The sequence below is a fragment of the Trachinotus anak genome, unplaced genomic scaffold (assembly GCF_046630095.1).
Source record: "Trachinotus anak isolate AG129_WGS33_773 ecotype Australia unplaced genomic scaffold, CSIRO_AGI_Tana_v1 ptg000005l, whole genome shotgun sequence".
NCBI lineage: Eukaryota > Metazoa > Chordata > Actinopteri > Carangiformes > Carangidae > Trachinotus > Trachinotus anak.
This window is the reverse complement of record NW_027273856.1, coordinates 24163799-24186168: the sequence shown is the minus strand read 5'-3', so window position 1 is coordinate 24186168 and position 22370 is coordinate 24163799. Positions and strand designations below refer to the sequence as shown.

The 22370-nt window shown below is 39.9% G+C and overlaps 1 protein-coding gene across 2 annotated transcripts in view; it reads left to right on the top strand.

The window, feature by feature from the left end:
- LOC139622076 (steroid hormone receptor ERR2-like) overlaps positions 1–22370 on the top strand; it is an 89931-nt gene that overhangs the window by 9738 nt on the left and 57823 nt on the right. For both annotated transcript variants that reach the window (XM_071479186.1, XM_071479185.1), the window contains one exon: positions 4237–4369. In XM_071479186.1, coding sequence (XP_071335287.1) covers positions 4368–4369 — 2 coding nt within the window. In that variant the 5' untranslated portion in view covers positions 4237–4367. The remainder of the gene's footprint in view (positions 1–4236; positions 4370–22370) is intronic.

The window sequence follows — 22370 nt, the reverse complement described above, 5'->3', positions numbered from 1 at the left end:
AAGGTAATGTACTGTAGACCAACACAACAGTCAAATCTAAGTCTAAAACTTGAAATATTGAGCCAACTTAATTCAAGTTTAATGTTGCTTGGTTTAACTTAAATCTCAAAATTGTTTCTTTGAGTCATATTGTAGGAAAGAGAATTTAAAAGAAAAAGAATTCTTCTGAAAATATGCCATTTCTGTTATAGCAACCATAAAAACACTGATGAAAGGGTTTGTAGATTTTACACATAAAAATTCCACACACGTCATTTGTGATAATTCAAAGTTGGGTCCTTTGTCTGTTCTTCTTCAGCTGGAGCCTTTCTGTAAAGACCCACACAATACAGGACAAATCCTGTTGTCAGAGGCTGCTCTCAAATTACAGAAATCCTTTCAGACTTCACATTCTGGCTACACGATTGCATTACTGTTCAAAAGAACCAAAGTTTCCTCACTGTCGAGGCAGATTTTCCCATGCCCTCTGCAAACCACCATCCACATAAAATTCATTTTTCTACACTGATGTCTGAAGGTTTATTTGCAGACCCTTAAGTTATTTCATCTTTTTGAATTTTCCCCTCCACAGTCTGTTTTATCTCTATTCATAGAGCATATCCACATTTCTCAGACCTATTTTAGGTCAAAGCTCACTCAACCACTGGAGGCCCCATACCCAAACATGGGGTCTGGTATTTCACTATGTTTCTTTTGCTCACTAGTTTGCATAGCAAGAATGATTTTGTTGAATGTCCAAACTTGGTAAATATTTGGCTTTGGATCATATGCCCAGGTACCTGCATGTACTATACACAAACTTTCTTTATTTGTTTTGCTAATTTGTTGGAGTTGGAGATGAATGGATGCGGTTTGTATATTTATATTGTTAATTAATGTTGCATTCATGCTCATGCACCATCTGATGCTTTCACATGGTGTTTGTCTGTTATCTTGTCTTTTATTGTCAGTGTGATGATGTAGGATGTGATTTATTTTAACAGCATCGTATCTATGAACAGTACAGAACAGAATAATTCTGACTTTTAGTCTGCATCAAGTATTTTAGAAATGTCAAATTTCTTTTCACTGTTTCATTTGCAGTTGCATATAAATGGGCTTGAATGAGCAAGTTGGTGCGTCATGTACCGTAAATATAATTTGCAGTGACGCTTTATTGTGCTGTTTAAGGAGGCGGACAGCAAATGCTCTGTTTTGTTTGTTGATGATTAAGCTCTACATTATCTATTTTCCTTTATACTTGGTCATAGGAAAATTTTAGCTTTTTTGTTTACTGTTTGGAAATTGGTTTCCACTAGCGTTGCTCCAGGCTCTGGCTGAAATGTCTTCATTCATAAGTTTGGCTCAGTGATGTAGCCATCCAAACCCAAAGTGGACCAAAATGGGTATTTGGGCTTTTAGTGATCCTAGAATGAGTGGGGAGTGAGATGTCTTTATAGGCATTGTGAAACTATCTTGGGACAAGCATACAGGTCCCTGGTATCCGTCAGCCACTTTCCCACAGTCCTCTGTGTATACTGTCATGCACTGAATTAAAGCTTATCTCTTGAAAATAATCATAGGGAAGAGTTTGGGGAAATTATGACACAACAAAGTCACTTCTGATTTCTTCCCCTCTTCCCAAGAATGTATGACTTATGTCTTTGTTCTTGAGGACGATGATCTTTCAGTGGACCATTTTCCAGTCTTTGTGGCATACCTCAGTGAATATACCATTACATAATGTGGCTTTCCTTTCTACAGATAAATTCTAACAGTTTACATTCCACTGTAAACTGAACTTTTGGTTGTTTTGATGGAATAAATGAGGTTCCTTGTTCTGCATCTGCAATGCTGCTGTTTCTGTCCCATCCTTTGGCAGTTTCTGTAATGTTGGCAGTTCTCCACTAAGCCAGCAGGTGATGCTGCATAACTATGTCTGCTGTCTGTGTCTGCACAGGGACACTAGAGCAGAGAAACACAACATTTCAAAAGGATCATATTGTCTAAAATTGTCTATTTAATGCTTAAAAAATGCCCTGTCTTCAAGAGTCCAGAAATTCTACTACAATAAGAGAACTAAATCTGTCAGTACATCATTATAAAGTTTTCTGTGAAATGTCACATTCAGTTGGATTATTACTTCTGCAAAATAAATGAATGAAGGAGTCATTTTTAAATAGACAGATTCATTGAGACATTAGATTTTATATTAGAATATATCTGAACTTATTCTCATCATCATCATCATCATCATCATCATCATCATCATCATCAACACCACTGTAGTAGTAATCGTCCTTTTGTCCTCTCTGGTCTTATCAAACATGTAGAAAAAAACAGGCAGATCTATAAATTATCAAGGACCAACTGTACTTCTTCGTTGAGCATGTATTTCCGTTTGTCTTATCAAAGCTGTGTGGAGAGATTCTGTAATGGATTTTTGGGCTTCATCCTTCACATGGACCCTGTCTGGTGCACAACAATTATGTCATCCCTCACACACACACACACACACACACACACACACACACTTTGTAGTAGTCCAAACTGTCTGGGGATTCCGAGACATGATCCCAGACATCGCCATCAAAGTTCACTTTTACTCCAGGCGTCCTCCAGTGATTACCTCACTGCTGGGTCAGGTTTTAGTGAGTCACTCTCCGGCAATCTGTCCGTCTCGCGCGACACACGGAAAAGGAATGCAGCTACAGTCCGAAGGATAAAAACAAAAACACATGCTGGTAGCCATATGGAGGAATATGTCCTCTTTTTCCTGTAATGTAGGTTAGATTCTTGCTGACTGTACTTGTCAGAGTAGTTACTGCGACCATAGTGCTTAACCTCCTCTAGCAGCATGGTGATTGGAGACTGCTGTGTTTATAAAACATAAAACAGTTTTTTGGCTTTTAAAATCTTAAAAGGTTCAATAGAGTAGACAGACTTTACCATCTGACCACATGCACACACACATACATAGTCAGACTGCTTAAGACTGGCTAGACAGAGTCAGACAAACCCCAAATACTAAGCAGCATCCTGCCAGATTTCCCTACTACAGCACACTGACAAGCCAGCACAGTAAAGTCTGCTTTGTCTGAGGGTAACAAGCCATATGAGTCATACTTGGGGAGTCAGTTGGGTAGGAATGCTAACAGGAGACCCCTAAAACCCACACCAGCGGAGACGATGATGTGTATATGTAATAGCCATACAACTCAAATGACTCATTTGATTCGTCCACCATCTGTGTTAGTCATCGGTTTTCTTAATACATGTACATAGGAAAGGAATACCACGGCGGCTAGACGATGACTTAAGGTGAGATCACGTGGCAAAAGCTTGTCTGTCACTTTGTCATTGTCATGTCTGAGATGTGTGTCTTCATCTTGTTCCTGTACTATAAATACAATGATTAAATTGATTACGCAGCAGAGTTAAAGGCTTACCTCCTTGTTGTGGTTAAATTTGAGGCAGTGGGCAACTTTGCTTGTTGGCAGCTCCAAATGGCTTCCAATGATTAACGCTGGAAAAATGTCAGTGTTGTTGCGTTCACAGGTGTGCCCAGGTTGTGTATCAGGCTGTGACTGGTTTAGACTTAGTTTATTCTGACTGCGGTTCTGTTCTCCCACATCTCTGGCGATTCTGTTTTCCCACACAATCCCACCTCTCTGTTCCCTCTTCTGGATCCTTGTTGCAGCAACACTCCGGTGCAAACCTAGAGGGCAGTGAAGTGAAAAGTTTCCTCCTACCTCCAAGTCTCGGTCAAACCCTGCACTCCAGTGTGACCACTGAGCACAACACACACTCAGGATTTTCTTGCTACAACCGTACTTGGTCTCATATGACTAGTAGCTGTTAAATGTTTGCCAATGGTAGCAAACTTTAGCTAGATGTTTCCCTATGACGAACATTAAAAGGCCATTTTGTTGAGTTTATGACTCTCCTCCACTTTTGCTACTGTTGCAATAAATTTTAACATTTACATTTATCCCTTACTTGTTGCTTGTGGCAACAACAAAAGTTACATAATCTCATTTGTACTACAGCTCTGAAGCACCTACATTTTTTAACGACATCCCACTCTTGTTTCTGTGGATATTCAATGCGTTTCTTGTAAATCACTCAGACTTGAGAAAAGAATCTGCTAAATGAACGTAATGTAATGACATTTGCTTCACGTTAAATCTTGTCTAGCTTTGTTTTTATAGTTACCATGAAAGACAAATCCTTTTTAAATTTGTTTTTGATCACCAGGGGACAGAAGACCTTCAAACCAGCTGAGAGACACACAGCTGTGACATGGCGTGTTGGCAAGCAGGTACTCAGCATGAGACATGGAGCGATATCAGAAACTCTTTGGAGCCATGCTTCTGCTTACCTAATGGATGTAAGTCCAATATCCACTCTACTTTTATTCCTGTTTTGGTTTCTACCAAAATCCAGAGGACCATTACTCAGTCTTAACATACCAGTAGCTTGATTTAATTAACCAGTTAGTTGGACACTTTGTCTGTCTGCTTCTTTGGTCTGAGATCGTTTGCCAAAAACATGGTTGCTGGGAGGAATAAGACAAAGATATACAGAAACTGGTTGAACTACAAGATCATTCTTACCAGTACACGAGGCCCCTTTAAGTTATACATCATCATTTGGTCCTATTTAAATATAAAAGTATTGATTGAGTTTTAAAAAATGCTGAATAACCACTTTTCACTCCAAATGTTGACTTTTAGTTGTTTCTTTTTCCTCCCAAAAAGATCACCTTTGTCATTTGTTCTTCCTGGATTTTTGGCTGCCATGGTCGTGGCCGTGGTCTTTGGCAGGCCTCTTGTGACGGCTTGCTCCCATAAGACGGCATATTGAGGCGGTCTGATGTCACAAAGGTGAAGACTGTTCACTTTACATCTGGGTCTAAGGGGGTGGCGATCTGCTGAGTTAGGGCCTTTTGGAAAGCAGAGGACAAGGTGTCATTGGGCCTCGGCATGAATATGAAATAGCAACGCCCATGTTGTTGATTCACACTCCAGACAAATACTGTCAAAGCTAAGGCTAAACACACTTAGCATTTTTTGATTAGCACTCAGTGTCAGTAAGACGGCAGAAAGTCGCTGTGCTCAGTGATGTTTGTTGTGATTACTAATGGCAGGGTTTGTGCAAATGATGGATGGCAAGAGGCTGTCAGCGATTCCAGTTATGATTCAGCTCAGTTTAATCATGTTACCAAACCACGAGGAATTCTTTTTCAGTGACCTAACTTTCTGCACTTTCAGTGTCGTTTTCATGCTGTTTGGGCTAAAACGTTCACTACTATATTTACTGATCAGCTGAATTTAGGAATGCCATAGAATAATGAAGAAAAAAGAGTCATTCAGCTTTTTCTAGCTCATCCTCATTTTCTGTATGAAATTTCAGAGAAAACCACATCAGGCCTTTTTCCACTTCCCTCCAACTTTAACCCCCCCTCTCCCACCTCTGTATTCCCGTAAGCGCAGCAACTTGGATAATGAGGAAATTAGCTTTTGGAATCGCGGCAGCATTGGCACGCATGGCAGAGAAAGTGTCAAAATAACAGAGAAAACAAAAAGGAGCTTTACTGGAAATTGTCCAATTAAAAACAGACATTGGACAGTAGATATGGAAGGCCAGAGGTTAATGTCTGTTCTCTGCTTTAGACAAAAACATTGATAGTGTGCACAGACAGTAAGACACAGAGATAATGTGGGTTTGCACACACACATACATTAGCAGGATGCAGGATGCACACCAACACTATGGTAATGTGCATGTATGCATTCACACACACACACAGTCTCACACACACACACATACACAAACACACACACACACACACACACACACACACACACACTCTCACTCACAGCACTGGCCAGGTTAGTGCTGGCCTCCTCATGCAGAGTCTAGACAGGAAGCTGGTCCATGCCAGATTAGGGATTTTCTCCCTCACACCCTCACACCATTTTACACCCCCACACACACACACACACACACGCACGCACGCACTCACGCACGCACGCACACACACACACACACACACACACACACACACACACACACACACACACACACACACACACACAGAGTCACACTGCTGACAGTCATCTTCTTTCAATATGTCTGTGTGTATTGTGTACTTGGATGTGTGTCAAAGGGAAAACGAGAAAGAGAGGGAGGTAAAAACAAAGACTTGTGACAGAGGCCTGTGTGAATGTAGTTTTGTGTGTTTATGTGCTTGTCTGTCTTTGTTTGAACAACTCTCACTCAAAAAAAAAAAAACTCAACCACAAAGAAACACAGATTCTGTGTCAAAAGCTTTTTTGACTCTATTACTCATTTTTCCTCGACTTTCCACCTATTGAAATGATGAGTCTGAGGCACAGTGTGAAAAGTTCAACTTGTCCTTCCCAGGTACGGGGGCGCACCACGTCCTGTAGTGCTTAGCTAAATTAAACCGAGCCCCTACTGTTCTCATCTGCTCACCTGTAGCCCCTGCCAGGCCTGGCCATGACCTTTGAACCCACACAGATGGGTCTGCATAATAAGACACGGGCACACACGGCTAAGTGCCATCTTGGACATGTTTGATGGGTAGCTATATTGCGCTAGGAAAGTCTGAATACTGTATGTATTGGAATGCTAATGTGTTGACCTTTCTGAGCAGGTGAGGGCGTGTGTGAATGTTTGTGTGTTTCTGTATTTCTCTGTGTGGGTTTGACTGAGCTTTTAAGTATAAATACGGAGACCAATAGATGTGTGCACTTACTGTACACAATCTTTGTCTCTCAGTGTGTAGTTGGCCTGAGGCCAATGGCCCCTGTGACCCATGTATGGCAGGATGGGCTGTACTTTTCACTCTAACTGTATGAATATGCATGGCCTCCTGGCTTGTTGGACATGGCAGTATAGACATGGATTATAAAGCATTTTCTTAAAAATTTGGAAATTATAAAAATAATAATAATTAAAAAAACACCTTGCCTCTGAAATATGTTTAAATAAACAAAAATATTTTTCTTTAAGGAAAGTTCAGTTTTGGATGAATTTAATTGTCTTTCCCAGATACCTTTTCATGACCCTGTGTTCACTTTGAATCTATGTTGAACTACTGTTTTTTAAGAGAAATTGTTTTTTGATCCCATACACATCTATTAATAAAAATGAACAAATGTACAGCGATATAAAAACGGTCTTTATACATTGGACTGACGGCAGATAATTAAGATTTAAAAGAATTAAAGAAGGAAAATAAAACCTGACCCACTTAAGCCTATAATATCTATTATTTGTTTAATCCACCTGCATTGAACCTCAGGAGATGACATATCTGATGTTGACACAATGCAATCAAAGTACTCTTTTCATTATATAAGGTTTAATCTGCTATTTTTAGATAGTAGTCATCTCTGACAGTTCTTCTGTTCGACACCGCCTGAATATATGAGCATATTTACACCTTGTCTTAGAGAATATATGACATATGTGCACTGGCCACTGCTGCCTTAACAATATATTTCATCCCCTTCTTAGTTCCGTCTGTGAAATGGTCCACTTCATTTCCCACATGAGTGGTTTTCTTATCATCCAGGCCCCCTCTCGCCTGCCCCAGGGGCTGAGTTAAAGCCGATAAAACACCCAAATATTCTGTTAAACATGGGCGGCCTCTGCCACGTGGCCGCTCCCTGCAATGCCTCATGGGTAATTATGGTAATAACTCAGCCGTCAGAGGCGAGGCCAGAGGCCCCCGGGATGATGAGGTCAGACTGGAGAGCCTGAGACGAGCGGAGTGGTGGCGATGGAAGTGGGGCAGTGGGGTCAAGGTGAAGCGGGTGGGGCTCGTGCGTTGCCATCCCATAAACCCTTGCTGTCACATCAGAGGCCGTTGGATGTATGTGGATATTCCGTCTGAACTGTCCTCCTCAACAATCAAGATGCTGATGAGCGATGATGACAAGTGTTTGAGTAGCTCGGTTATTTGTGCGGCCTTGACTGACAGACGCCTGGTTGGGTGGTTGGTAGGAAGGTCAAAATGTGCCCCTGTTTGGGCTGTCGGTCCATTAAAGCTAGAGATGGCTAATTGTTGTGAGCCATTTCACTGCAATGGCAAATATTGATGTGGTTTTGAAAAGCAGATTGGACGGTCCACCATATTATTATTTGATTCTTTATTGAGACAGTCAGAAAATTGAGAAAGGCACAGGACAAAATGTTCTGGTGGAATCTGATCCATTATGGGTACATGTGGTCTCAGAGATGGAGGTGTACACCATTACTTTCAGAAATTAAAACTGACTTCTTTGTATTCTCTGTGTTGTCTGACCGCTTGCACACTCTGACGACAATCTCTTGTATGATAAATAACCAAGAAAGAAACAGAACAGACTCAACTTTTCAAGATTTTTTCCAGGAGAGACATCTGATGTTCACACATATTGTATTTCCATTGCATTTGAATCCTCTACACTTGATATACCTTATACTTTTTATATACATTAAATTGTTGAAGTGAGGATTATTAATATTACAGAAGTAATTCTGTCTTTTACTGTGTCTAAGTTGGTATTTCTGATAATTTTCTTCCATATACTGATACTGATCTGTCAATTTAAACATCAAAATAATAGCAAACTACTAATATAATGGTCATGTCACTGCGCTAATGATGCATTTAAGTCAGTTTGTCTGAAATATCTAAATTAGTTTTGAAAGGCAAAAAAGATTAGTGTGATTTAAAAACAGAAGCCTCATCATTACAAAGAAAAAGCAACCAGTATTCATACTGCATTTTGTCTGTGTGTGTTTCTGTGCATGTACACGTGCATGTGTGGCCTCAGTCTTTCTTACATAACCTATATTTAGACTCAAAGTTAGGCTAGACGAACAATGACAGAAACACAATATTCCCCCATATTCTGTCCAAATTCTGGTCAGGGGGGGAGACCACAGGAAAATGTTACCATTCAATCACCATTTTGGCTCCTTCAGCATTTCTTCATTTCCTTAAACCTTAAATTTTCCCCTCTTGTGCTACTCCTTCATCACCCAGGCCAAGGCTTTGTCTCGGTCATTCCAGTCTCTTTGCATAGAAATACCCTCTCTAAAGTATAAATTTGATAGGAAGTGGAGTGAAGTGACAAGTGTAATAATTTCCACGGACACACTGAAGTTAAATGTAAAAGTGATCAGCGTCAGGGCTATTATCACAGGCATCCAGATGTCAGGGAAAATGAGAAAGCTGCATTCAGGGAAAGAGTGAGCAAAAATCTAACACCACATTGCAATGAATAACCACGTAAGGCACCGGAAAGCTCTCCACTTAAGTTATTTTGAAGCCTCATGAGTATTAGTATTGATAGATGTGTTCTCAACCTTAATTGTGCTCCATAGATTATAATTCTTAGGCACAAGTTTTTTTTTCTGTTTCTAAGTATGAGCAAGTGCCAAGCCTTAAATATCTCAGTTCAAAACCCATCAGTTTTTTCCTGTCCTGCTTCACTGAACCCTTATTCGTGCTTACGTAGTTACATACTGTAGTTTATTCACTGCCATCCACCCTGCGGTTCATTCAGACCCCTGACCTGCAAACAACTATAAATATTTATTTGCGTCGGCTTGTCTAAAAATAACTGTATTACAATAGAGTGTCCTGGAAGAGGTCCAGGAGCGATGTGCAGTGAGCAGTAGTCAGCATTCAGAGTCCGGCCTCCGTGTCCAGAGAGAGATAGGGCAGTGTCAAGAGGCAGACATATTGATAGCTTTGTGGTCAACAGGAAAAAAGTCACTTAGCTAGGGATCCTTTGGGTCCAGGATGTGTTTCTGGAACACGCAGACGGAAACAAGGAGCAATTTGGAGTGATGCACAGTGGTTCTCCAGTGACGTCTATAAACACTATCCTGTCTTTTCACAACACCATAGAGCTGAATTTATAATGAATTATAGATATTGTAAACTGTGACTACTAAATGTGGGTAAAATAGACTCAGGACATCCCCACATTGATGGTACTGGAGGTTCAGCAATAGAACCAACTATAGATTTATATAGAGCGATCATCAGGTGAAGGTTTGCAGCTCATGAATATGAGGATGCAGACATAAAATAATGCTGAATATAAAAAATAGAAGCTGAACAAAAGCCGACTGGCATGTGGGCAATTGATAACAGAGAGTGTGTATAAGCAAACATATCATTTCTTCACCAGCAATATTGCCACCAATGATAATAAGTATTATAAAGGAATAAATAATTACATGCTTCATTCATCAAGCTTCACAGGGAAAATGCACTGATTCAAGATCCACTCTTGCCTTTAAGATAAAATGAAACACTTAAGGATTTATTGATTCTACTTCAGCATTGTTATATTTAGACATTTTGTGGGGGCTTTGTCATTAATGTAAGCCTTAAGTTGACATGTGTTTCTTATTCTTTCTTAAGCAAACAACTCTCACCAACTCCTCTTGTATATGAAAGCAAAAAATAAACTTTAAAAGGACAAAAAATGAAGACAAAAAAAAATTCTATTACTGATAGAAAACTCCACGACATATTCGAAATAGTTCTATATTCTCTATAAAACCTACAACATATTTCACGACAAATATGCAGCTCTGCTCTAAACCTGCAAATAACTAAAACTGGTTGTTATACAAGTATGAATGTATTTCTAAGTGCATTACCAATATCACGCACGAGTAAGATATAATTGCAGTTAACATGTACTACTTATATTATATGAAGAATCGAAGCACATGCGATGAAGTCAGCTTTGACTTGCCCTGGCACTGACCAGTGACATATGATGTCCAATACTGGACACACACTGACATGTAAAGACATGTATGATCCCAGAGCACCAGCTCAGACTGAAGAGTGGTCTGCACAGAGACACACTGATTCAAACTCAGCTCTGTGGCCGATTATTTTATTGTCTTCGTATTGTCTTCATTCTTTGTGCCAGTGCTGTATGCCACTTGATATCAAACTGTCTGCCACTCTGACTCAGTATGAGACACAAGTCTCACTCTGCAACTTGTGCCTCTCCTCCCCAATCCCTCCTTCACCCCCAGAATGCAATAAATGTCCAGCCATCATTTATTTTAATTCACTCCCCTCTTGCACAGATGAAATGGATTCGTAACCTTGTAGGACAAGGACGTGCATGCCGTCTGCCGTCAGTTGCTGAGTTATTCTCTATTCTTCTAGCATAGTGAAAGAGAGAGAGAGAGAGAGAGAGAGAGAGAGAGAGAGACAGAGAATGAGAGAGAGCGAGAAAGAGGCCCAATGATGAAGAGAAATAGTCTGGCATGCAAATTGCCGGCTGCCATGTCCAATGAGGAGGCTTGGCGGAGATTGTCACCGTAGAAACTCTGGACAGGGTTAACGAGGCTGAGTGAGAGACAGAGCTTAAAAAGACAGCAGTAGAGGAAGGGAGGGAGGGAAAAGAGTATGAAAAAACTCAGAGTGTGATTTATTTGCCAAATCAAGGCACGATGAGTGGATTATGGGTTGCCTAATGAGAAAGAGTGTTTAGGGGATAGCTAATTGGACGTGACCAAGGAGGAGAATGCTAAAAGCAAGGAGAGATGGAGATTGGGTGGCGTATGTCATTCAGCTAATAGTGGTTTAAGTTCGTAATGTGGAAGTTAAACTGTGAAGAAAGCAGTGAGGAAAAAGAAGAATACAGGTGTTTACGGCTGCAACTAATGGTTATTTTCATTATTGATTTATCTGCAGATTATTTTGTTGATTCATGGAACAATTGGCAAAAAGCTGAACATGTTCAATTTACCATCACATAAGACAAAGAAAAACAGCAAGTCATCATATTTGGGAAACTGGAGCTATGTAATGTTGATATATTTCCTTGAATAGTGACTAAAATGAATCAAATGAAAATAGTTGCCGACTAAGTGATCGATCGACTAATCATAATTTCCAAACAATCCTCATTTGAGTGAGTCAGACTTGGCAACATGTTGTTTGTTGTATTGTATGAGAAGCTGAATTTATAGCTTGTGTCTTGTGGATCAGAACAAAATTATCAAGTTAGTATAGCAAGAATTAGTATCACAAAAAGTTGATCATCATTTTGAGCACAGCAGATTTCGATATGTGACTGTTCCTCCATCAGTGTGTTTCTTCATTTATCTCACCAAACTCATATGAGTCAAATCTGAAAATATGAGCAAATCAGTATCTTTTGCATGTGATCATATTCTCTTGGTCCTGAACTGTATCTGATTGAGGTTGGGATAACAAGAATGTCAAGAAAGCCTGTTAAGAACTGTTCCCAATTATGAGGTAATAAAATGCAGCCTCTGCTTCCTCTGGTTAGGTCATGACTAGACATCAAGCAATATTCTGACTTCCACTAGAGGGTAGTATTTAACCACTGGCAGCATTTAATATTTATTCATGCACTCTGCTATCCATGCTGTATCTATAGCTTACATATCTATCTGTACAGTTTATCTTAGTTTAAATTTTTGTGTGCATTAATTATTTAACCAATTACATGTGGATTTAAGAACTCAGTTCAGGTGATTTTATAAGCAGAAGAACTTTTTCATTCATCTCTAATGTTTTGTTCTCATGTAGTGGCTGCTAATGGAGTCAAAATGATCTCCAGTTAAACCAGGTTGGAGCAGGAAGTGTGCTGGGCTCTTTGGTGTTAATCCATGGTATCATCCTCAAACCACCACCTGCTGAGGGATGTGCATATGACTGTAATAATTTGATGTTGATGTGATGTTACATCACATAAAGACAGTTTAAAAAAAACCCAAAACTTTCCTACATGAAATTACAAAATTAAAAATGCTGTGGTGCTGAATTTTAATAGATTAGTGCAGATTAACAGATTAATAGCATGAATTTGCAAAACACATATGAAATTAAGATTTATTCAATTAATAGGAACAATTTATTGTAAGTAATTTAAGAAGCGCGATACAACTATCTATGTCACCACCTGCTGCTGTTATTATTTCATTTTAAGATTTTTGGACACAATGTGGTTACACTGTGGTCACTTCCTGTTTCTTTGTACAACAGAATGCATGCTATACTATTATTAAATCAGCCTCTTATTGCTCAACACCATCAGTTGCTTTTCACTGAATGCAGATCCTCTTAGTGATGACATCTCCTTTGTGTGTCCACTGAAGTCCTTGGAAATGTTTGTGTTGCATCCATTTGATCGGCACAGCATCTCTCTCATTTCATGAGAGTGCAGTGGAATGCACATTTGAAATGGGTTAGGACACAAATGGGATTAATGTTTGCAAGACATCTCCTAAAGCGTTTCCACCTGTAATGTTGTTTGCAGATGCACTAAATGAGATGTCTCAGCGGGAGCAAAACGTCTCTGTATGCAGAGCTAACGGAGGGAGGCCTGCACCAGGTTGCACTGTGACCCTCCTGATGCAGGTCCAGCTTTCTGGCTCCACTTTCGTCAGGACACAGCATATAGGGAAAGAGACAACATGGGAAATGTGATTACATGGTTGTGTAATGTAAGGGAATCTCATTTGTTTTGTCGGCTGTTTGATTGTCCCTTTCTGCGCTTGCAAATTCTGGAAAATACAATGCAGATGTGGACGAGGGCGAGCAGTCGCTGTTACCACCCAATCTGAGGAAGTGTGTTTTGACTTTGAAAACCCCAAACTTATGTCATGGTTACACATGGAGAGGAAAAATCATTTTAAGTAGAGCTTCTGTAGATATTGAATAGGATCTTTCTTGACACAGACATATAAACATTGGACTGAAACTACAGTAAGTCAGGGATTCCTTTTCACTTTTGCACAGTGCAAAAATCCACCATCATGCTCTAAAAATAAGTTAAAAAATAAAATCTGTAAACTGGTCTCAGAGAGAACAGGCTGTGGCCACAATGCAGGATTATGACGTAAGATGTCTATTAAAGGAAAAGACTTTCCTAACCAAGATGAATGTGTGATATCGAGCTCTGGCATGACAAACGAGGGCTGAAGTGTCACAAGTGTTTTATGACAGTCCCGAGGGTCCTTATCTCCCATAACCCCTGACCCCTCGACCTTTTAAACCACAAGGGTGATTACAAGTGGCCGGCCAATGGAATAACTGCTATACTATGGCCATTAGAATACTGTTTCATACATCCTCCACTGTTGTGGAACTGGTAACTACTTCATGAAGAATCATAGTATTTTTTTCAGAGAAACACCAAAAAAACCCCACGAAATATGCAAAAGGCAAACTTGCGCATCATATTGAAATGCATAAAATAAATATAACAATAATAAACATTTTTGGAGACAGTGAAAAGACAAACTCAGCCATTGTCCGCCACGCGCAGGTTTTCATAAAACAGGATTCCTGTGGTCAGTGGATCTGAGGTGTTTATGCATTCAGAGGTGAGGTAGCATGCATCGTGTACTGTCTGCTGCCGTGTTAACCGGTCACCAGAGTGATGAGCAGAGGTCTCACTCACTGCTCTTCTGCCACACCTGTCATGTAAGCGACTATGAGATCTGTTCCCCATGGGATGCATGACTGCGTGACACTGGCATTTTTCACCACAGGCTCTGACAGCACACAGTTCCACTGACCGTTAAACCGCTGGAGCAGGTAGTAGTTTATCGAATACTCTTATCGACATGAAAGAGCAGTTGACTAAAGCAGAGCAGAGTGGAGTAGATTTTTCCAACCTTAAGGTATAATTTTAGGATAAATGAAATGCCCTATACAGGTGATAAAAGTGCAACTATGTGTGATCGTGTTGACACAAGAGTACACGAGATAACCACTGAGCTGACTTTTGCCCTGCTGCAGCGTTTGATTAGTTGTTTGTCTACTGACATGATGAATTTTGGGTGAGGACAGGTAATTGATTTACACATGCTCCCACAGATGCCAGTGTAACTGGCCACTGGAGATGTTCATCATTTTCCGTAACATTGCAGTCTGAGATTAGTGCAGGGTCCCTGGGGTCTCGCTCGTCACTCCATTTCCTAAATTGACAGCTGGAGAAACTCTATTCCACCGGACGTGATAAACGACACGGGGCGTCAGAGGAGCGCGTTGCAGAAGAGAGAAAGGAGTGATAAATGGGGGAGGTTGGGAGGAATCAGGGCAGATGAAAGTTGTTGTGCACTGAGAAATGACTGACAGCTCATTATGAAAATCTGAGAAGGGAGTCTAACTTGTTCAACTGAGCCTTTTCATGTATTTCCTTTCCTTTTTCCCAATCTCTGATACACTGAATATGGACACAAATGTTCATTAATACTAAGGGCCTTTAATTCTCTGGGAATGTGTTTTTTTCCAATTGTTGAGAGTGGAAGAAATTTAAATGCAATAACAGCAAAACTTCAAAAAGATTCAAGATGAGTTTAACAAAAAATGAAAAGAAAATACAAACCTGCAAATACTCTGTTATACTCGGTGCAGTGAAACTTTTTCCCCATTTATCTACAGTATGTATGTATTCGTCTGCTATTTGTAAAACCACCAGCACATCTGTTTCATACATCATGGAGACACTGTGGCTGTTAAAAGAAGTTTTGGTTAACAGTGTTCTCTAATACAAATAATGAGGTCATATTTTTTAATGTGTTGGTGGGTATCAAACGTTTCAGAAGCCTTTACTTCCTTCCTTCCTTCTGTAATTGTTGTAGTTTGGTTTTGGGTTAGCTGTTCACCTTGTGAAGCTGGAGGTTGCCAACTTTGTCAGATGCTTTTCAGGTCTATTTCTGACCACAGGCATCCTTTGGACTGGACATAGGTTACTGTTTTGGCACGAACACCACCATTTTTGTTCATTTTTCCTTACTCTCTACAGTATAACCCCTTTGTCATTTACATTTATAGCATATACAAAGCTATAAGTCACCCATCAGGACATTAGAAAGCTCAAAGAAACCCTTGAGATTGCCAGTTGGCATTGCTTTATTGGGTATTTTCCCCCAGTACTCTTACTAGCTTCTTGCAACCCTACTCAATTTAGTTGTTTTAGCCCCCTATGGCCGTGTTGCTGATTTTGAATAAGTGCTCAGGGCAAGAGGGGTCAGCTGCAATTTCAGCCGTAGCTAAACTGGTCTATTCTAATGTGAGATCTGAGGTGACTTTGACTTTTGATTAATGACAGTTCTCCAAAGGACATATCACCAGGAAAACTTTCCACAGCATGAAAATCACTTCCAGTAAAAGAGGAAAACATCTATATCTTTATGCATACAGAATTTGGCACTGACTGACTACATTCAATGTGAAATAATACCCAGGTGCCGTTACAGGAGGCAAACACTGAAAGTGTTTGTTATTAAAATATTTGTACTTCTTGGGCCCCAAAGGCCCACTATGCCTTTTCTCACTTATGCATATTTCCATTATAGTGACATCAAGCAAACAGAGAAACGCTGCTGCCGCCTCTCTGCTGTTCTCTCTCCTTCTCTCTCGAGTGCTTCTCTCACAGGTTGTGAAAACAGCAGCCCCAGGGAGTATTCGTATCCCATGAGCCCTTGGGGCAGAAGGCCTGAGGACACGCTATGGGGATGTATTAAGGGATGTTGTGGGAAAAGGGAGAGCTGCACATTTTAATATGAATACTATAGATAAATGTAAAGCAGATAGTGGTTGAATAGAATTGGCCCATTTGGGATTTTAGTAAAGAGGTTTAAAGATAATGAGAAACAGCAGCAGCAGCTAGTGCTATATTAAATACTAAGACCACAAACAGATGAGCGCGAAGAGTTATACTGGTACAATTTGACTGACGCAGACACATTTGAAAATGATGTTTACATGTCACATTTTTTCCACACTAGCTTTTTAACACTTGGTGTCTGCACTGAGTGTCCAGTGTCAAAACAAAAGAAAAATGGTAAAGCTTTCCTTCATCCCTTTATTCATCCCTTTACTGCATTTTAATGTTGATACTTCAAGCATTATCTATAGAGAAAAGAGCATGAATAGACAATTTTTTACATCTTATTTTTGAATGTATCATATTCCCCATGTGGTTAGCAGTTTCCAATAAAAAAAAATCTTCTACATTCAACTAGTGAACACATTAAATTGTGCTAAGTGCAAAATTGTCCAAACCAAAACTGAATACTTCACTTGCACATACATGCATATACATATATACATGCCTATATAATACATACAGGCATGCGCATACGTTACTACCTGCATACACATCTAACTATAAATGGAGGAATCTCCATCTGTCTGTCTGTCTTTCAATTTTCCCAACAATAACAACGCTCATCCTATCGACTTCAGGTGTATCACTTAGGACCCAAGGAAGGTCAGTGTTGACTGTGATGTAACAAAGAAAACTGACTGACCACACACAGTGCATTGCTATTGTATGTTGCAAATTGTAAGGTTTATATAAAAACACTGAATGGGGCTTTGACTTCATTGATTGTGACGTTGTTTAAATGCTTGCAGGAGCTTTTGTGCAAAAACAATGCATCTACTGAAGCATTTCCAGGGGACACACTATGTCACAGCAGGTGTATTGCTCCACTCAGGACCCTGGGAAGTTTAGTGTCAAATTTGACGTTGTTTGGGTGATACTCTCAGGAAAGCTTCAAACCTTCTCATTCAAGTGAATGGGAAAGAGGTCCTCCACTGTACCTACATACTCAAATGCACTCACACTAATATACCCTCATACACACATATTCACACATTATGCATGCATATACATGTATGTATGTATTTAAAATATTATAGTAGTAAATTTAATAAATAATCAGCAAAGACAGCTTCTCATACTACAGGCTGAACTGTAAACACATTTCCCAGTCATAAAACTGTGGACCAAGGATTTATTATTCTTGGTACTTGCAAAACAACTAAAACATGATACATCCACATTTTTAGGTCTACTGTACATGTGCAAAACAGTGGAGCAAGAATAATAAAAACCTGCACCAGTTACAAGGGCGTCATCATGATGCATAATTTAAAAATAAATGATATCTCATACAGCTACACATGGACTGTCAGTATCAGATGCTGCAAAGTCCAGAAATCCACTTTAATGATAACTTTGAGCACAGACAGGGCAGAAACTGAAAGTCTGCTCACTAACTCATCTGCGCTGTTTGTGTTAACAAGACATCAGCCTGATATCTGTCGACAGCTGTTAGCTAGTGTTAGATCCCCTGCAGGGACAGACTGAATGAAGGAGAATCCACAACCTGTTCTGTTGACTTCCATGGATTCAAATATCGTCTCGACAAGCACAAACCGAGATAACCAGAGTCAGTTAACAATCCTGAGTAAGAACCATCCTGAAAACCACACAGACTAATTATTCATGTCATAGTATGTCGTAGCTCAGGGTGGCTCATATAACCAGATATAATCTGCACAGATTTTTAACTTAATACTTTATAATAACTTGCCATAAAGTAGACATTTAACACATCATGCAGCACTAACTGAACCACTTAGAACAAATAGCCATCACCTACCCATAACATTTAGTGCAGATGTTTACTGACAAAAGGCCCAAATGCAAGGATCAGAATCATTATTGGATCATTTTAACAATTTTATCCAGTCCTACTTTTTAAAATATTAGAAATGCCCAAACTTCCTGTTGCAACCTTACATTGGTCAATGCAAATCAAAAAATTCAGCTGAAGTAGTAAAAATTTTACCCTGTGCTGATATAGCATACTGTGTGTACATTAGCCATACGATCACATCAGTCAGTTGTTTCTATAATGATTTATAGAATCAAAGTTATGATCCCATAAATATGCACAAGGTCAAATGGTGTTTGTTGTAAAATGGTCATAAAAAATGAAGTGAAGGCAGACATGAAACATGGCTTGATCATTTAATATTACAATTTATATTTGTGAAATGTAACTGTCAGGCTTTGACAAAATAGTTTTTACCACAGTGAATTGCAAAATGCTTAAATTTGTGTTAGTTCAAAAGAAGAAAGTCTAATCTCAATGTTTCATCCAAGATACATCAAGAGAATTTAAATTCATCCCCCGAAAAATTCTCAACCAAAGCTCAGCTGAATTTATTTCTTCTTAGATGTGCCCATGCTGTAACGCTGTATGTTGTTTGTGATGCACAACAGGAGCTTTACCAGAAATAAGACTGTTGGATTGTGGGACAAAGGTCTCCGTGTCTTTACTCTCCTGTATGATCTTATTATCTGTCAGCCAATTTAACAGAGAGGCCTTTGGGGAGTGACAATGGGGATGTAGGGGAGGAGGAGGGGGTGTCCTCATACACACACACACACACACATACACACACACACACACAGATACACACAAACACACTGACACACCTCTGCTCTAATTCACACTGACCTCTGCGGCCTCTCCACAATGCCTGTTTTCGTATTTGATAGAAAAATCGATAGGCTTGCTGGCAGAGAACAACCTCCATGAAGAATTAAAACAGGGAAAGCGTTGGTAGCGGTCAATCATTTTTCTGTCCACTAACACTACACTTACTGATGCAGCCATGAATAAATGTCATTTACCGTCCAGAAACTCGCTGTCGTCCTGAAATGGGAAGAGAGATGAAAAAGTACAGTTGATGATTTCATTTGAACGAATCACTGTGAAATCCGACATCCACTAAAATTACATGCATGAGGCATGAAAGTACTGTCAGTTTTAAAGAGACCTTTTGGAGCAGAATCAGTTTTGGTTATGAAATAAGTTGTTATTTTTTTCAGAAGCTTAGTAGACATGAAAAGAAATTATTTTCTTTTATCGTGGTAATATGAAATCATTACTCTTATCTTTGATTCAAAGCTCTTAATTCATTGGATTTGTTTTTCTATGTTCAAATTAGAGGAACAACTGGATTTGACTCAATTGAACAATGTCTTAGACATGTGTTCAAGTATTTAATTTAATCTTCTTGCTTACTGCATCAGCTGAAGGCATTCCTACAGCATACATTTTATAATATTAATTCTCTTCCATTATACACACCTACAGTATACCTGCTGTCCTTTCCCTCTGTCTCTCTGGCAGAGGGTGTTGGCCACCTACATGCACTTAATGCTCATACTTGCTTCAACCCAAGTCACAAAGAACTTAGATGTCTCTTACAAAATATGTAACCTGTTCCAAATATCAGGTTTTTTGTCAAGAGAAAAATAGAGTAGTTCTGTCCTGCTATGAAACAAAATGTTGATTTCTCAAAATGTTTGATGTTTGAAAAATGGTGTCCATGCCTTCATATTTCTTGTTTGAACTGCTGAAACTCTCTTTACTTTGCAATCAATTGCACAACTCACAGACTTTGTAGAAAATACAACAGCTAACTTTTAACAGGTGCTTGAGAAGAGAGAAGATAGCCACGGTTTCTACTAGCTTCTGATAGAGTTAACTTAAGACGTAACATATAACCTGTCACCAACAATCAGTAGTCTCACTCCAGTGTACATGTCTGAACTACCATCCCCCCACATGCTGAGGTCTGCCAATAGTCACAATTCTTTTGACCCTACTAATAAAAACCAAGTCTTGCTAAATCTATTTCTATTAATGTCAATTAACGCTTCTTTTAAGCATTTGTGTTGGTCTTAAAATGTAATTGCTGTTGTCTTTATTGTATTTCCTCATTTTCTCATTTTGTTTTTTAAAGTTTGATTTGTTATATGACTGCATGCACCTTTGATTTGTTTTGGAATAGCTCTCTATGAATTCATGAATTATGAATTGACTAATTTTCCCAACTCAGTCTTAAGTGCCTACCAATTGGTTGAGTCTACTTTGATTATAGATGATTACATATTTGTTATCAGTGGGAGAAGTTTTGTTTGCCATGGTCAGACTTCATACAACATCAGCTGGCAGTAACTGTGTTAACATTTATTTTTCCAAATGTGGCCATTGATCCAAGGTCAAGCAGCGTAGACGGGCCTCTCTCATGCCAGTCTTGAGGCCATTTTGAACAGATGTTGGCACAGCCAGCTGGACATGGCGACCTTGAGTAAGTCTCAGAGGGGTCTTCTTTGGCAGCATGGGCACCCAACTCTCCCCCCTGGCAATGGAGACCCAGTGCAGCAGTGTATATGCAAGTGGTGTGTATGTGTGTGTGTGTCTGTGTGTGTGTGTGTGTGTGTGCGCGCGAGGGAGCGAGCGAGCAAGCGTCTACAAACCAGCATTGTGTGTCATTCAAGCTTCAGTGAAAAGGTACCAGTGAATCAATCACATGCCCTGTGTAACACCGCACTAAATGAAATTCAATGGACTGATTGAGTGAGTGATGGATGATTCACATACATACAGCCAGAATTAAGTGATGGAGAAACACTCAGAAGGAGAGTGGAGGAGGTGAGGGTTGGTTAGACCTCTGAGGGCTGCATGTGGTGTGTGCGTGCCTGTGTGCTGCTCTGTGAGTGTGTGGGGAAAAATGTAGACGTAGAGTGTATAAACTCTGAAGCCTGAGCACCCTGAGGAACGGCTGTGTTCGAAACTCCACATCTGCCCTCCCAGGATGCAGCAGAATGCGAGTGTGTGTGTGTACGTGTGTGCGTGTGTGCACGTATTTACTTGTGTGTGCTCAAGTGTGTGTGTGGTTACCATCTGGGCAGAACATCAGGGGCACGCCTGGACTGCACGGTGAGCCAGTCCACTTTTAATCTGCCCAACGCCCTCTCCCCACCAAAGAAGGTCAGCGCCTCGGCAAGGACAGCACTGTCACCCCCATAACACCAACAGTGGGGGTCGGTACTGGCTATCCATAATAGATGGCAGCTGCCTTTAGTGTACGTCTTCACTTTGCCTGGGGCAGCGGTGTTAGCCCATCTTTCATTCCCAATACTCCACCGAGCTAATGTGCTGTGTTAATGCTTGTGTGAATCAGGAGGAGTGCTCAGCCGTGTGTCTCCCCTGTAGCTACCGAGCGCTCATGTCATTGCCAAAATAGGACAGAAGGTGCTTCAACAAAGGAAACATTCATCCGGAGGTATCACAGCATGACAACAAAATCAACCTTCATACATTAAGAGTACACAGCATTAGTTAGTAAGAGAAATGGGATGTGATGGGAACATTTATGGGACAGGATGTCTTTGGTAAACACAGTGATGCTGTTCTGGTTTACAGAACTTCAAATAAAGTTTTTGTTTCGCTCTAGTACTTAAATCATCTTGAAGTTTTTGCTTATTTCTTTTCTTTATTTCTTTTTTTTTTTTGCTTATTTCTTTTCTGTTATGTTAAAACTATGCCTCTCATTTCTATGTAGAAAGTAGCTCAAAAACACTAAATTCATCAACCACAATTTCACAGGCTTTTATGTTAAGTGGCTGTACTGACTCGTCCATCAAGCATGATTTCCAAGAGCGTGTGTTTTTTTGGGGGTTTTTTTTTCAGCTTGC